Source organism: Gambusia affinis, linkage group LG04, assembly GCF_019740435.1.
Source record: "Gambusia affinis linkage group LG04, SWU_Gaff_1.0, whole genome shotgun sequence".
NCBI lineage: Eukaryota > Metazoa > Chordata > Actinopteri > Cyprinodontiformes > Poeciliidae > Gambusia > Gambusia affinis.
The window spans coordinates 25,587,975-25,604,564 of NC_057871.1; the positions used below are offsets into that span (position 1 = coordinate 25,587,975).

The 16,590-nt window shown below is 41.2% G+C and overlaps 1 protein-coding gene across 2 annotated transcripts in view; it reads left to right on the plus strand.

The window, feature by feature from the left end:
- The window catches only part of cacna1ab (calcium channel, voltage-dependent, P/Q type, alpha 1A subunit, b), a 177,069-nt gene that overhangs the window by 4,268 nt on the left and 156,211 nt on the right, over positions 1–16,590 (plus strand). Inside the window, exon 2 of one of the 2 annotated variants that reach the window (XM_044114791.1) lies at positions 9,221–9,616. In XM_044114791.1, coding sequence (XP_043970726.1) covers positions 9,225–9,616 — 392 coding nt within the window. In that variant the 5' untranslated portion in view covers positions 9,221–9,224. The remainder of the gene's footprint in view (positions 1–9,220; positions 9,617–16,590) is intronic. The other variant, XM_044114792.1, reaches the window with a different exon arrangement.

The following is a 16,590-nucleotide window of genomic DNA, read 5'->3' on the forward strand; positions in this document are numbered from 1 at the left end:
TCTGAACATATCTGGCTGGAGTGCAATGAACAGAGAACCGTGAGGAAATGGGAAGCAATGAGGAGAACCAGGAAACAGCGACAAAGAACGAGAGGCAGCAACAGAATCCAGCTGAGTGTGAAGGAAAATGAGAAGCTTATGTATTGGGGAACTTGATTAGTAGTGAATAAGAGACTGGAGGCTCATTGGCAAACAGGGTGCAGCTGATAGAGGAGACCGGGCAGGCAGGCTGAGGAGAAGAGACAAATCGATCGAGGAGGAATAAAGAATAACTAAGGAGAATGGACTCAAAAATGAGATCTAGGTTGAGCATAATTAAAAATACAAACTGGAAAAAAAACAACCAAACACCTTATTTTTTAGTAAAGTGTAGTTTAGTGTTCATGTGAAGAATGCTTTTGTGATACTTTAAAATAGAAAAATAATCTATCCAAATAATTATAACCATTAAAAAAATAACGAACCTTCAAATATTATTAAGTTTTCCACATGGCAGCAGTAGGAACATTTGAGTCTCTTTTGAGGAGCCAACTTGGATTCAGGGTCTTAGTCATGCTGAGTCTTTGCAGCCAGTCTGCTTTTATGTTTTGTGAAAAGTCTTGGTGAAAGCATATCAATATGTTGCCACGACTTGGAGCCGGCCTGAATAGATATTTAAACTTTGTTCTGCTTCAGAAAAGACAAAGCTGTGTGCATAAAGAGCTGATCTGTGACTGAGTGAAACAAAGCGTTAAATTAGGACTATCGAGTGCAGCTTTTCTCTCTCCTCGTCATCCGAGCCTCTTTGTTACAGACATTGAAATATGACTACTTCTACAAGCCAACTTTCAGCGCAGGTTTTCGTGCTCCATAAAGTGTTTTATTGTAATTTTCTTTGATAAGACCCGACTCAAAGTAGCTGTGGGTTGAAAGGAAATGCAGACATGGCTTTTAACCTTTTGGCTGGAAGAAATCTGACTCTGCATGGATGTGTCCTCAGACCCCTTTATGGTGAGATATTTAAATCAAATTCAGTACATTTGGAAGGGATCCAAAAAAAAAAAAAAGCACATGTTATAATAGTAATAGTAATCTGTACAAATTAAGCATTCATAAAGCATAAAAAAGCAAGGGATGATTTTTGAAATTATTATTCTCAGGACGGATGAATATAAATTTACATTTTCTCCTATTTAGATTAAAATCTCTTTGTTTTTTGTTTTTTGGAAGAAGCTTGATGTTGCATTTTTATTGATTGTACCTTGAGGAACTACAGACGAAAACTAGCGTTTATGTCTAACTTTGGCATACTATGTGATGTGCATTGTCCCTTTTGAAATAAACAACAAATAATAACAACAGCAAAACCCTATTCACATTTACTCCTGGAAAAATAGTAAGAGCCATATTTCTTTTCTTTCCAGCTCAAAAACGTAAACTTAGGAACAAATAAAACTTTGCCAATTGTTTAATTTATATGTAGAACTAAGAAATGTTTGCACTTTTACAAGAAGGGACCATGTATGTTCTTGTTTTAATATCTTTGCATGCTGCGGTCGATTTCTCCTCCTCATCATGCACCATGAACCGCAGAACACATGTCCACTGTCTTTCTGTGTGTCTGAGATGAGCTGTGCCCAGCCGTCTTGGCAGGTTTCCTGTGCAGCCTTGATTTATGGCTTCCCCTTTGCATAATACAGTTTTAAGGTTGCAGGGTGGATGCGCAGGCGGCCTGTGTTTTATGACAATGGCTCTCCGAGGTGCCTCTGATGCCCCGTGGTTAAATTCTGCCTGCCAGCATTGGCATTTCTGTGTGGCTCAATGGCGTTGTGTTGGAAGAACCCACATCCAACAATAATTTTGAGCCTTGATCTATTTCTTCCATACATGTTCTTCCACTTTAAGGGTATTTTCACACCTGATGGTCCGATAGTCTTGGTTCAAGTGGAGACTATCTGGTGCGGTTCGCTTTCACACTGCATTGTGTCAAATGTACCAAACTCTTGGCTAATGTGTTCCCCTCCTCGCCTGTGTTGGCGCTGCACCTAGAACCACTTACGGACATGACATAAAAATCTCTGAAGAAGATAGAGCGCAACTTCCTCCGTCATAAAATGTAAACAAGAGTGGAGCGGCATCAGATTTTAGCAGTTGTGGGATTTAGCTTTTGTCATCGGTGAGAAACATCTCTCCCGCTAGCACTGGACTCGCGTGTTTTTTTCCTGCTTCCTGCTTTCGGAGCGGTCTCCAGTCCGCTTGCCGTTCACGTGTGCATCCCATCCATGCCAGAGTTCACGTCAACTGAACCTAAACCTAGACTTGTTGGCAGAGCAGAGTTCAATTGCACATTCACTCCCCCTCAAACAAACCAGACTTTCTAGGCAAACAAATTAGAGTTCTGGGCTAGTGTGGATGCACCCTAAATTTCTCTTTGATAGTAAAGATAACCTTTGAGGTCACTTGATTCATATTCATACTCCCAGACCCTTACTTTTCACCTATGTGGGTTGACGGTGACTGCAAGCACGGCTGTTCTCGGCTCTCTGCCAACAATATCTTTGGACTTGGTAACCTCTTTTTAAACAACGAATCTGTTTAATTCCTTCCTACCCGCGTAAGCTGACTGAGGCCTTGTATAATATATTGGCTGTGCACACTTGAGAAGTACATGTTTTAAATGCATAAGGTGTGCAGGAGGGAAAAAAATAACAAGTACATTCATTGGTGTTATTCCGAAGTTTCCTCGAAGCTGATGTGACGGGAAACACAATGGAGCTTGTTGGCATTCACCTGCTGGTCGGCGGGTGAGGCAGTCGCAGAGCTGTGACCTGGAAGGTCAGAGTATTTTTTGGGAGTGGGGGGGGAGGGGAGCTGACGGGCAGAAAGAGGTCATCAGCACTCAGAGAGTCCAAACACTGTGAGACCAGAAGCTGCTTTTGGCTCCTAAACAGGGAGTGGGATCCTTTCATCTGTTCTGAATGACTGATTGACTGGCTGGTCTTTTTAGTCGTTCATCTGAGTGACTCACACAGGCAGTTTGTTGTGATCCTGAAGAGGATATTTTTAAGGTTTGCTTGGTGACATAATGATAAAAAGACAGGAGCTGCAGCCAAAGCAGCTAGACATTGTTAGTTGCCGGCTTTTTATGCATAACTACATGGTTTTACTCAATGAATTGTAGAGTGAAGTGTATAAATACGTCGATAGATGGTACTGTTGGAGAACAATAAAGAAACACTCGTGTTATTTGCTATGTTTCTAAAAGATGGCAAATAAAGTTGTGCCGATGTAAGTTCCAATTCAATATGGCTTCCACAATATGTAAAACACTGTGAACGTTATACTTCCTGTATTTGATATATAATTGAACCAACAACCTTCTATTGCGATAATCAACTTCCATTGTGAACAGTAGTTAGCATCACAACAGTTAGCTAACCCTGATGCTGGCTTGCTTCAGAGCCAATTGGAGCTCAGAGACATTTATTATAGGACGATGGAAACGATGGGGGGAAAAAAGGAAGATGCAACTTTATAGGAACAAATAAAAACATCCTGAGGATGAGAGGAAGGTTTAATTCATCGGAGCCACCTCTCAGTAGTCAAAATAAGCCTTAGCGTCTACTTTTGCCGAAATGAAAAGTGGTTAATATGGAGAAAACCGGCTGCTGCTTTTTATTACAGTGTTGGCCACATTTATTGGCACTCCAGGTGTTAAGTGTCCTAGAAGAACAATCACAAAAAGCGTTTCATTTAATCCGTTCTTTAATTTAAATAAATCTATGAATTCTCTTGTTAGGAAATAATTGCTTTTCACAAAATCCCTCTAGTGGCTGAATGTTTGGCACTTAATCTGTAAATATCTCGTAAAACCTAATTTTGCACATAAGACGGAGCGTAATTTTCTTCTATAGCATTTAACAAGGATGGATATTACGGAGAGAAATCCCTGCTTACTTCTCTCTGTAGGTCGTTCAGAGTCCTGTGTCCTCTGCTCTTCTGCTCTAGATTTTCTATTGGGTGGAAGAAGGTTGATTTTGTGTTTGTTGAGCCATCTACATGTTGATTTGGCCTTAAGGTTTGGTTCATTATCTTGTGGAAATAACCCCCAAAATTTCCATTGTCAGTTTAGTCCTGAAGGTTTTTACAAAGCATCTCCTGGTATTTGGGGCTCCATGAAGTTGTCACTTCATCAAGGGCCCAGGGCCTTTGAAAATTAACCCACAGGATCATGGTTCCTCTTCCATACTGGACAGTGGGCCTGAGACTCTTTTTGTCCCCACATTTCATATCTTTTGCTTCATATGTAACACACATGTTGTCTGCTGCTGAGAAAAACCTCAATATTGGTCCCTTGTGACAAAAGCAGATGGATACAGTTATCATCACACCAGCCGTGTTTAGTCCGCTTTAATCCAACTCTAGTTCATTTGTCTGGAAAGTCCAGTTTGCTTGGGGAGGCGTGAATGTGCAGCTGAACTCTGACGTCTGGTCCTCATGAAGAATTGGGTTTCTGTTCTGGTTGAAGTGAACTCTGGTGCCGTTTGAGTGCAAACTTTACTGCAGGGCATTCTGGGTAAATACAACCTTTCCTGTCTTTTTCTTCAGTAGCTCTTGCTGCAGCGCCACCACAGTCAAGGAGGGGGGGAGAGTTTTCTCTCTTTTTTTTTTGGAAGGGGGGTACTGTAAATCCAGAACGACTGTAGCTCCCTGCTGCACCAGAAATGCAAAAGCCGTCTAATCTCCTCTGTTGTCCGAGCCTGGAGGGAGAAAGAGGGGCAGTGAGTGAAAGCGAGAAAGGGTTTTGCGTCATCTTGCATCTTTTTTTTTTTTTTTGCTTTCAGCAATTTGTCATTCCTCAACTCATCTGTCATGTCTGCTAATCTCTCCCAATGTGTCTCTCATCTCGCTGCCTCTGTAACTTTTCATTAATGTGCTCTCACCTCTACTGTACCTCCGGGCTAAATGCATTTAATTTCTCCCTCCCCTTTCAGTCTCCCTTTTTAAAAAAAAAAAGACAAAAAAAAACTCCTTTTCTTCTGATTTTGTCATCTGCCCACCCGCTCACTCTTTCTGTCTGCTGTTTACGCGTCCATCAACCTCTACTCGAATCCTCGGTGCCCTTGCTGGCTCTGCGGTTTGCCCTTGCCCTGTGCTCACTGTGTTTCCCAGAGATTTTGTGGCTCTCTGATGCCGCCGTTTAAGCAACTAGACCTCCGGCGTTCTCCCACACATACCCGGCGTGCACCCGCACCCTCAATCACCTCGGAAAGTCCTTACCATAGCACTGTGTCTCATCATTGTATCAGCAGTGTGTGAAAGTAAATCTGTGTGTGTGGGTGTGGGTGTGTGTGTGTGTGTGTGTGTGTGTGTGTGTGTGTGTGTGGGCGTGTGTGTGTGTGTGTGTGGCTGTCTTTGTGAATTAGTTTTCACTTTACACTATGTCAGGGAGAAATAATGTGCAATGCGTGCTCAGCAGATAGCCGTTGAGGAAAAGTGCTGTTTCTGTTACATTCACCCACAGACACACATCTATGGAGAAGAAAAAAAACACAACTGCAGCTTTTGTTCTTATTTTGGAATCGCTTTGTGAAAATAAAAATAAAATAAAAAAGTCAAATTGTTTTTAGAGCGTCCTCCTTTATGTTCCCGTCCACTGCTGTTGACTCTTTGTACCCCTACTTTGTTGTTTGCCCTTCATTTTTATTAAACGTCTGCTTTATTAATAGGCTCTTCTCACTCTGTTGACTCGCATTGTTGGTCTTTTTGTTTCCTGTTCATTAAGGACAGAACGGTTTAATCAAGGACGCCACCTGAAAAATTCACAGAATATATGCCAATGGATTGGATACGAAGCGCATAATGGCTGTTGGAAGCCCAGCCGTTCCGAACGTCGTCAGCGTGAGGAAACGGAGATTAGCTCAAGCGGTGTTGGGATGTAATGGGATATCCATCCGGAGGTTTGTCTGGGAAAAAAAAAACTGAGCACAGTGTTGAGTAACGCTAAAAAGCTCTTACATAAAAAAAAAAAAATTATGTACCCTCATGTTTAGAATATTTGATGTATTCAAGGACATGATGGAATTTTGAGTGCCCCTTAAAGCCCCCAGTAAAACCAGCCTTTACAATATATCACTTAAACTGGATCATTGCTCATAATATTCACAAAACCGTCTCCTTACCGGAAGTGCCATGATTCTTTGCTAGAGACCCATTCAATAAATTAATTTATTCCATCACCGAGTGAAACACGCTGTATGGATTAATGAAGGAATAGTATTTTAACACCTTTATCATGTTGATCATGTTGATTTTCTGCTACAGCTCATGAATATCTGACATTTAAGATGAGAATATTACATCAAACCAATAAAAAAAATTCTGGTCTAAAAACAGAACTGGGGGCTTAATGAAAAGTACGTTTAAAACCCGCTTATAAGTCGTTATTTTCAAAAGACCTTTAGGTCTGGAGTCCTGCAGGGTTTTGATGCGTCTCTGCTTCGACGCACCTGAGTCACGTAATGAGGTGATTAGCAGGACTCTGGAGAACTTGCCTGCATAATGAGGAGATAATTCAGCTGTTTGATTGAGGTGTGCTGAACCATCGACAGCCAAAAGCCACAGAACACCAGGATCCTCAAATCCCAGCCCTGGATTTGAGGATCCCTGGCGAAGAGAAAGCTACTATAATCGGTTTGTCTGGTGGATCTCACTTTCTCAGTCTTGTTACCGTAGTAAGGTAAGGGCGAGAATGTGAACAATTGTGTCAAAAAGAAATGAAAAAGCTTTTCTTTTTTGTTGAGCTCTTTATTCGCCATAAGAGACAGAAGCAATCTTCCAATCTAACTACATTTGATTTCATGGACTCTTTGCTCCATATGTTGACATTTGAGCAGCTCCTGGTGCAGTTCATGATTCCCCCCCTCTCTGTTGAGCAGATCTGTGTTTGCGTACACCATGTCCGCCTCTCCACTGCGGTGGTTGAGACAATGTTGTTTGGAAGTTGCAAGGTCCGGCCTTCGCTCATGCAGTGACGTAAATCATGGGCCAAACAACGAATACGTTCCCCTGTCAATCAAATCGCTTGCGTCCAATACAGGGCTTGCGGAAGTGGCTACGGAAAACTGGGAAGAACCTCACTGGATCTGATATTTGAGACAAATCTGGCCAGGCCGGACAGAGGCAGAACCGACTCCATGCACTTCATACTACGCCTGAAGAAGCCAGCAGAACCACGTTTGTGGAAAGCAAAGATGAGACCTTGTGGGTCGCAAATTGGACTCCCTCTTCTCCACATTTACACCTTAAAATCCCATCATCACACACCGCAAATGGTATCAATGACAAGGGGCACCAAAGACAGAGGACAATTTACTTGTTTTGATCTGGAGACCCTTAAAAACATTGCAACATTGCAGTATTTTGTAGGGGGTTTCGACACCCCCCTACAAAATACGCTTTCATAAGCACCATCATAAGCTTTCGTCCAGGTCCACATGTGTTGACTGGACAGTCAAATGGTCAGTACCCACATCCATCCATCCATCCATCCATTTTCTGTTCACTCTTTGTCCCTAGTGGGGTCAGGAGGGTTGCTGGTTCCTCTCCAGCTAAGTTCTGGGCGAGAGGCGGGTTCATCCTGGACAGGTCGCCAGTCTGTCGCAGGGCAACACAAAGACATACAGGACAAACAACCACTCACACACACACTCACACCAAGGGAGAATTTAGAGAAACCAATTAACCTGACAGTCATGTTTTTGGACTGTGGGAGGAAGCTGGAGAACCCGGAGAGAACCCACCATGCACAGGGAGAACATGCAAACTCCATGCAGAAAGACCCCGGACCGGGAATTGAACCCAGGACCTTCTTGCTACAAGGCAACAGCTCTACCAACTGCACCACTGTGCAGCCCACATCGCAACATTGTGAAAGTAAAATAAAAAAATTAAAAATAGTTTTATTTAAAGGTTTTTTGCACATCTTTAGGAAGGACACCAACAACTGATGGATTCAGTTTGCATTTCAACAGAATGTCCTACTGGTTGGCCCTGACAACCGTGTGCTGGCAGTCTTTCCTTTAGTCACCATTTGGCAGTCAGTTTGTCACATGGCATGCTCCAGTTGTAACAATAAGTAGCCCAGCTGTGCGGAGGTGTGGCTCCTTTCACACCTCCGCACAGCTGGCCAGCTTCTGCAAGTGGAGGTTTTAGGATTGTGAGAAATTCCTTCGCATACTTTGCCCTGTATTCCCACCTGGTCTCATTAGCAGCTAAATGTTTTGTATAAAAGCACTAGAATACAAGCATAGCTACCTGAATTTTGTTGAGCCCTGTTAGATGCTAAACATGACCTGAGACTGTAGCACAGATTCATCTTCGACTACACTACAGTACTACAGCAGCCCAGAAGGGTCAATTCAACAGCAGAAGCCACAATTGAAGTGATGCTACTCTGTCATAATCTATAGGTGTTTAGCTTCATTTGTTTGTTTGCTGCTTGGTTTGTTATTATTTGACCAAATATTCCAGGTTCCTCAATTTGTGTTCATCTGTTTTTACCCTCCGATTCAGTTTTGTGTTCTTCCTCTGTTTATCTTTTGCCTTCCAGATTTCTCCCCTCTCCATCTGTTTTCCTCCTCTCTCCTCTGCTGTTTTGACATTCAGAAAATAAACTTGCGCAATGGAAACACGGCAATTTCGAAAACACAAATTTTTCAAAAAATGTTTAGGCACGAGGGTGAGGCGGTTCTTAGGTTCCGTCTAAATTGGTTTATTTCTCAAAACTGCAATGGACACAGTTCTGTTTTAATACCACACAAGTCACATCATCACTGACGTTGCAACTGGCGCAAACCACGAAGAAGAAGGCGACAGGAAGTAATTGGAGGATGAAATCATGGCATGATTTTTAATGCCTTATCTTGCAAACATATTTATTCAGGTGTGGCTCCTATTTATACTTATTAATGAAAACACTGCGACTGCTAAAATTGTGTTTTATCGACATTAGAGGAAAGTTTTGCGCTCATTTGCGATGGAAACGCAGCTGCTGTTTCGGAGCCCTCAACGGGAAGCTGTAGTTAAAAGCTTGAGGAAGCATTGTGTTTAAAAGGCAATTTTTGTCTTTCCCCTGTGTTGTTGTTGATGTTCTTCCTCAGTTTTTGAGGATTGAGACAATCTTCCTTAAAGGACAATAATTGGATGTTGATCTCTTTCCATACCTCTTACTGTCTTACAGGTCCATGCTTTCCCCTCTCTATCAGGACCATGGGGGCTCGGTGGTGTGGCCTCACACTTTCTCGTGCTCCTCTTCCTCTCAGGCCCTCCATCGGGAGCTGTGCTACAACTCTCCTCGAATCAGTGGGAGCAGCGTCGTCGACCCAAACCCCACCTACTACCATGCTGTGTATGACATCAAGGTGGAGGAGTACAGCGAGCTGCCTTTCTCCGGCGGCGAAAGCGTCGACGGGGATCCCTTCGGCCAGGGCAGCTCGCCCCTCGTCACCAGCAACAATGACCCGACGGTCCCACTCATTCGCCGGAGGGGCGGGACGGTGGATTACCGAGACGTCATCCTGGCCCACCAAGCACACAAGCTGCACAACACGCCGCAGGCCAAGAGGAAACAGTGGGAGTGAGTAATGTTCACCTTTTTTAAAAAATACAATTCATTTCACAGTAGTAGTGTGATTCGTGTCGATGTTACACAGCGTAGTAGTTCACCTGGCAACATAGAGTACTTTGCAAAAGTTTCAACCACCGCTAGAAACTTTATATTGCTTTTTGTAGAGTCAGATTTTTATGTAATCTTTTGAAAGTTTCATTTTTGCATCTTTATGTTTTGTTTTTCTCAAATTTTCTTTGGACTTAAGCCAAGTTCCCATGGCAGGATTTGCTGATTTTTGCTTCTTCCCAGTCGGCCATGTTTGTTTACTCTGAACTCACGTTTGGTCTCAAGGTTTTGCGAAGAATCGGGGAAAACATTTAGCTGAAGAGTTGTGTATGTAGGCCTTAACACAACTTTTGATTTGAAAACTCAAACAAGATGCCAATTAGAAACGTCTGATTCTTACTGCTGCCTCTTAAGGAGTGAAACAGCCACTGTTTACACATTGTCTACTCAGAGAACAAAGAGAATAAAAACCATTAAGGGATTTTTCCAGTTTTAGTATCTGAGAAATAAATCTCCTCATACGCTGTTTCTTTAAAACAAACTTTATTGATTTTTCCTCTTCTGACTGTGGTCTATTCTGTCGTTTTCTCCAACTTCGGTGTGATTGGCGCCACCTTGAGGCTGGAAGTATTAATATCCAGTTGTGTTTGTACACTAAGACATAAAGAGTCCTTGCAGATCTTAGTGAACAGGTAGAGATGAAAGAAATAGGTCATGCAGGCTTTGCAGCTTAACACTACACCGACTATGAATTAGGCTTTATGCACCAAGGTTTTTTATCTGACACTTTTTCTGATAGTTTTTCACATCACAAAAATCTGTCATTTTCTAAGAGGCGTGCATGCTTTCCAAATCAGCTGTCTGACCTGACAGGTGGACGATATGAAGGGCGGCGGCTCCTTTTTGTTCTAAAACGGCAGAAATGCAAAATGGCGGAGGCGGGAAATGACACACGGCACGAAGCAAAGTCAAAGAGATTACCGAACTGAACAAGATTGCAAACATTTCCTGTTCCCAAACCCAAACTGTGGAATAGCCTCTGAAAACCTGAAGAAGTATGTTTTGAGAAAACTGTAAAAGATTAAAACAAAACCAACGGACGACTCAAGGCTTTTGCACAGTGCTTGTTTGGCTGTTACTGTTGGAGCGGTTTCCAGTGTTACTGAACTGAATACGTGTCCTTTTTATTTGCTTGATGCTTATGTGTTTACAGTAGACACGCAGATTTATTCTGTATGTCTACGGCTGCATCAGGAGAGAAACCTGACCCATCAGCCTCGGCTAGCTGTTGCTGAACCAATCTGTCAAGTATTTTTTGTTTGTGGGTGCAAAAACGCCACATCATTATTGTTCAGGGCGGCTGACACTTGAAAAAAAAAAAGCTTAATTTATTATCTGAGTTTTGAAAACCATTGTCTCAGTTTGTTGTTAGACAGAAATCCAAATCTTGGAGGGGTTTTTTTTGTAGTGATGGTAATAAATGTTTTTTTTTTTTTTTAAGTTTAATGCACTCTCTTTTATATTAGGTGAATCTGACACTGATAAGTAAGTATGAGCCATAACCACATCCATTATAATCATTACCAGCTACTAAATTGAGCATTACTATCTTTTTGAAAATTAGAACGGAAGATAAGTGAAAAAATTGAGTGCAGAATGCAAATGTTGCATTGTTTATGGGAAAATAACAGGAGTAAAAATCCTTCAAATGGATTTGGATATAATTTGTATACGAGCAGGTTTTCATTTGTCTCTCACTTGTTTTGTCTAAAGAAAGAAATGTTGCGTATTGAACTGCGAAGAGAGAATATTGTATGTGTGCAAAACACACAGTTCATGAGCTACATATAAAGTTGACTGCCGGTATTATGTAATAGTTAGACGGTGTCGTTTTGAGGATAATGTTAAAAAAAATATTTTATCCTTTTTATAATTTCAGTCAGAATTCATGTCAGCAATGTACGGTTCTTATTTGTCATTTATTAATATTTACATTTTTAAATAAATGTATTATTTGTCAAAACAAATATTGAAAAATCAGGCATTTTATTTATTTATTCTTTTAAACGACCCACATTCTCCATAGTAAATATAAATACTCCCTTTTACTTGTGAGGTGTGGAGGTCCTGACCCATCAGGACCTCCACACCTGCAGACAAAACAAATTTCATTCATCATAAAATAGCAGTTATATAAAAATGCAAATAAATACAGACAGTAACTATAGCAGTGATGTAAACAAGCAGAACGGTCAGCACAGACGGTCTTTCTGGGTCCATCCTCCCACCACGACCCAACAGAGGCCGACTTCGTCCGTCACACGTCCTTGAGCCCGCCGAGCGTTGAGATTTGTGACGGGCGGGGACAGAGAAAGTCCTCTATACTCCCCTGCTTCTTCTTCTTCTTTCTTTTTTTTTTTTTTGTGGAACAAACCGTTGAGCAGAAAGACGGGCAGCCAGACAGCTGCTGACCAAGTTGAAGATCAGGTGTGTCAGCGAAGCCTGGGGGATGGATTTGACTTTAATGCAACACGGCAGGTTAAAACTCCACTTACCGTGTCATCCAGTAGATGGACAGACGGAAAGCTGGTCGATGGGCTTGACAGGTTTTGGCCTCCGGTCCACAGAGGTTCTTTCTCTCTCAGATTTTCAGTTCTTTCTCTCTCTCTCTCCATCCCCCTTTTCCTTAATAAAGTCACATTCTGTGCGATTGTCAACTATAATGATCTCCACTAGTGGCTGCATCCACCCAGCTGTCCTCTGTCTCCACTAGTGGCTGCATCCACCCAGCTGTCCTCTGCCTTCTTCCCTAATTGTGATTGAGAGCCTGTTAGCTAACCCTGCTACATTAGCTAACCCTGCTACATTAGCTAACCCTGCTACATTAGCTAACCCTGCTACATTAGCTAACCCTGCTACATTAGCTAACCCTGCTACATTAGCTAACCCTGCTACATTAGCCATTTGAGTTGTTCTCTTTTTTTTTCTCACTGAAACTGAAGAATGTTGCGTAAAATTCTGGTTCCTATAAACATCTTGGCGAACTTCATGTTGGATCAACATCTGATGTTTTTCATATGGAATGGGACAAAAAGTATAAAGCTAATAAACAGACAGCTAACATGAGACATTTCTAACGAACAGGATTGTTTATAAATGTTTATTTTAGTATGAAAAGAGCAATAGTTTTTAAACCTTGTGCCTTGAAGGCCAAAATAACTCCTCTTTGTGGGCCACAAAGCTCCTCTTGTCTTTTCTTTTGGATAAAAAATTAAAAATGCATTTTAAAGTATTGAACAAAGCAGTTCAATACCCCCCACCAAAAGACAAAAACGGTTTTGTTCCTAACATTTTATCTTATTTTATCTCACCTTTGCAACTAACGTGTTCATCAGCATCAATCCCCAGTGGATTAGAGGTGAGCGATACTTCACATTGAATCAGCCTTTATTCTCATCGTACAGGAAAGAAAAAGACAAATAACACGACACATGGGCAGACAGGCGCTGGCCTTTCAAAATGGTATTGATCCGATACCAAATAAATACGGTACCAGTATTGTGATACTGATACTTTGTATTATTTAGGCTCAACAGATAAAACTTCTGACATCAGGGGGGGTTTGTGCTTTTATTTTTCTTTGAATTTTATTGTTGAAAAAAACAATATTCTGGCACAACCGGCCCTTTAAGAGCGTTGGGGATCTTGATTTGGCCCAAAACAAGAAAGAGTTTGACAGCCCTGCCACAGAACAACAAAGCTAATTTGTGTGTTCTTCCCTGAATAAACAAAGTGAAAACGTTAGAATATGCGAGAAAATCAAAGGAAGTTGAGAAGCTACAACACGAAGAACTAAAATTTCAAAAGGGAATCTGAAACCACAGTATCGTTTTTGCCAGTATCGGTGCGACACTGATACCGACTTGGTATTTATCGATACTTTTGGATCGATCCGCCTGCCTTTTCTCTGATTTACTCCACTGTTGAGTTTTTGTAGGGACTGCTGAACAAACCATTTAACAACCCCTGAACAAAATGCTAATGGTTGCGCTAATCAAGTGAGCGACAACAGCTTGATCAGAAAACATGTTTCCAAATCATGCAGAATTCCCGGCCTCGGAAGAACAGGCCGGGAAGAAGAGAGGAAATGATCCCTCTCTCTTTCCGTCTGCAGCTCTGGCTTGCTGGGTGTCTTTCTGCTACGTTGCATTAGTGCCAGGGTTTGTCAGTTTGTTACACCGGCCTGACAATGCGGCTCCGCTGCCAGCTGCACTTTAGATTAGAGAGTGCACATCAGTCATTTTAATATTTACCCTCCCTCTGTTACTCTCTTCCTACCTTTCTTTCACCCTTCAGCTGTCTCGCCTTTCCTGTCCACTCTTTTCTTTGTTTTTGGTCACTTTGCTCTTGTCCTTCACATTTTTATGACTGCATCTCCTTCACACCTGTTATATTATTTCAAAGTCATTGTTTCTGTCGTGGTTTAAGGCTCATGGTTTTGTCGTTTCTCTTGGTTCAAGTTTCTCTCATACTTCGTTTTTGAAAGGTGACTGTATCCTCTTTTGTAGATTAGTTTGAATATTACATTTCTGTTGGGTTCTTGTTTCTCTTCATTTGTTGCCTCTTTCAGTTTTTCTGTCATTAACTAGTTTTGTATTTTATTATTAATTATATGCGCCTCTTTTTTTGGGCTACGCCTCCTGACTCTGGATTTTACGTCTGCTCTGTATTTGGGTTCTCCATTCTTCTCTTAACTTTGCGTCACTTTTATTTGTCTGCCCATTTCTTGCATAATTTTTTTGCTTGCTAATTTTGAGGGCCAGAAGGTCACGGTGTTGCATTTCCATCGACCTTCAAACTGGAAATATGAAAATAAATTTGCTCAGTGGAAAGAATGCAATTTTGAAAGAAAGAAAAAAAGCTTTTGAATTAGGATGAGGCGGGTTCTTTTCCCCGACTGTATCGGAATTAGTGCATTTTGCAAAACTGCAATGGAGACACTTTGGTCGCGTCACGTTAGTCACAAGATCAACAACCGGCTGTTACTACTGGTGGAAAAGACGACGACAGGAAGTGGTGGTGCAGAGTGAACAAACTCATTTGTGTGTGATTTTAATTGTGTTTCTTATTTAATGAAAACACCGCAAATGCAAAATTGTTTTGTTTTTTTACATTAGCGGATCATCAACAAAGTTTTGCGCACATTTGTAACGGAAACTCAGCTGCTACTGATGCTATTATGAATTTATTTTGACCAATTTTTTTCTGCAGTTGACCTTTTCAATTGTTTTGTTTCCTGTTGACAAAAGTAAATCATCTTTACTAAATTACGTTTAGTGACTAAAAGTCGATAAAAGGTCAATTCGTCACTCATAGAAATCAAGACTATGATATAGATTGTCTTTTTGACATCCTCAACTTTCATTGCTGTATGTGGTAGTAAATGTTCTTCCAATTGCAACAAGGACAATTTGATTGAATGCAAATAAAAAAGTTGAAAAAAAAATCATCTTTATAAAATTCTAAATAACTAAGAAGGCCAGCATTACAAATTTCAATATTTATATTCAACAAACCTTTTTGATTTTGAGCTAAAATGTTTGTATGAAAAATAAAAGTCTAGCCAAAAACAGAAAACTAAAGAAGTGAGTCAGTGGAAGGATCTCTATTGAAGCCGCTACATATTGATATGCTTCTCGGTCATTGCTTCCTCGGCTCCTCGGCCGCCTTCGCTTTCCTCGCCGTCATTCGCTTTCCTCGGCCGCCTGCTTTCGCTTCGCCTTCGGCTGAGACGCCGTGTGGTTTAGCCAAGGATCCAGAAGCGGGCAGCAGTCAGGGTCCAGCTGGTTGCAGGAATGAAATGAACTCTGTTCAGCCGAGAATGAAAGCAGAGGCGCTGCCAAAGCAAGGCCTACTAAATTAGAAATCTACACACAGAACCTGACTGAGAAAGCAGATTACAGACGAGAATCTGAAACCGAGGCTCAGAGAGAAGGTGGTGGTTGATTCAACCTAAAGGCTGAAAGCAACACGCTCTGCAAAACTAAACGTTAAGTGACAAACTTAGGCAGAAGGCCTTTCAAACTTTTCACCATTTTGTCATTTGGCAACAATAAACCTGTATTTTATTTGGAGGAGAGTAATACAGCACATTTTGCTAACATGTTCTGCAAATAAGGATCCTAAAAGTGCGGCTTACATTTGGGGCCCAGGCCCCTAATTAAGCAAAACCAGAAGTCACTGGAAGAGTTCCTGCAGGACGTGATGAAGTTGGTAAAATATCTTTTAAAATGAAACAAATACTCCAAACAGTGCTTTTCTTTTCTTTTTGCCGAGTTCATTCCAAAAAAAAAAAAAAAAACCTCCAGATTGTAATTTATCTATGAAAAGAAATAAATTTTTGAATTCCATGACAATGCAACAAGCGTTAGTCGTAAACACTAACAATAAAATCTGGCTGCTGGGTTAGGAACTAAGACCATTAATAACTTTATCAGAACATCTTGATGCACTTTAAAAAATCTTTCCTTCACATTTGGAAACAAGTAGCTGGTACATTATCACCAAACATTTGAACAAGTGCAAAAAAAAAAAAAGTTGAATGAACATTGATTAGTTCTTTTCTTTGTTGTGGTTTTTCTAAATTCTAGGCAAATGAGATTATTCTAATATATTAAAAGGTCCTATTCCTTCTCCTTAGTAGACAGGGTTCATGTTATCCACCTTTGTGTCTTTATGGTGATCAGTCAAATGCAGGCTGACACCTTTTATCAAACTCTGTATGTGTGCATCCATTTAAATTAGTTACTAAAACGAGTGGAAGTCAATGCAAAGTCCTAATATGGATAGAAATACAGACGTGTGTGTGTGGGTGTGCGCGCACGTTTGTTTCCAATACCTTGTGGGGACAATTTTCCTGAAACATACTACGTTGT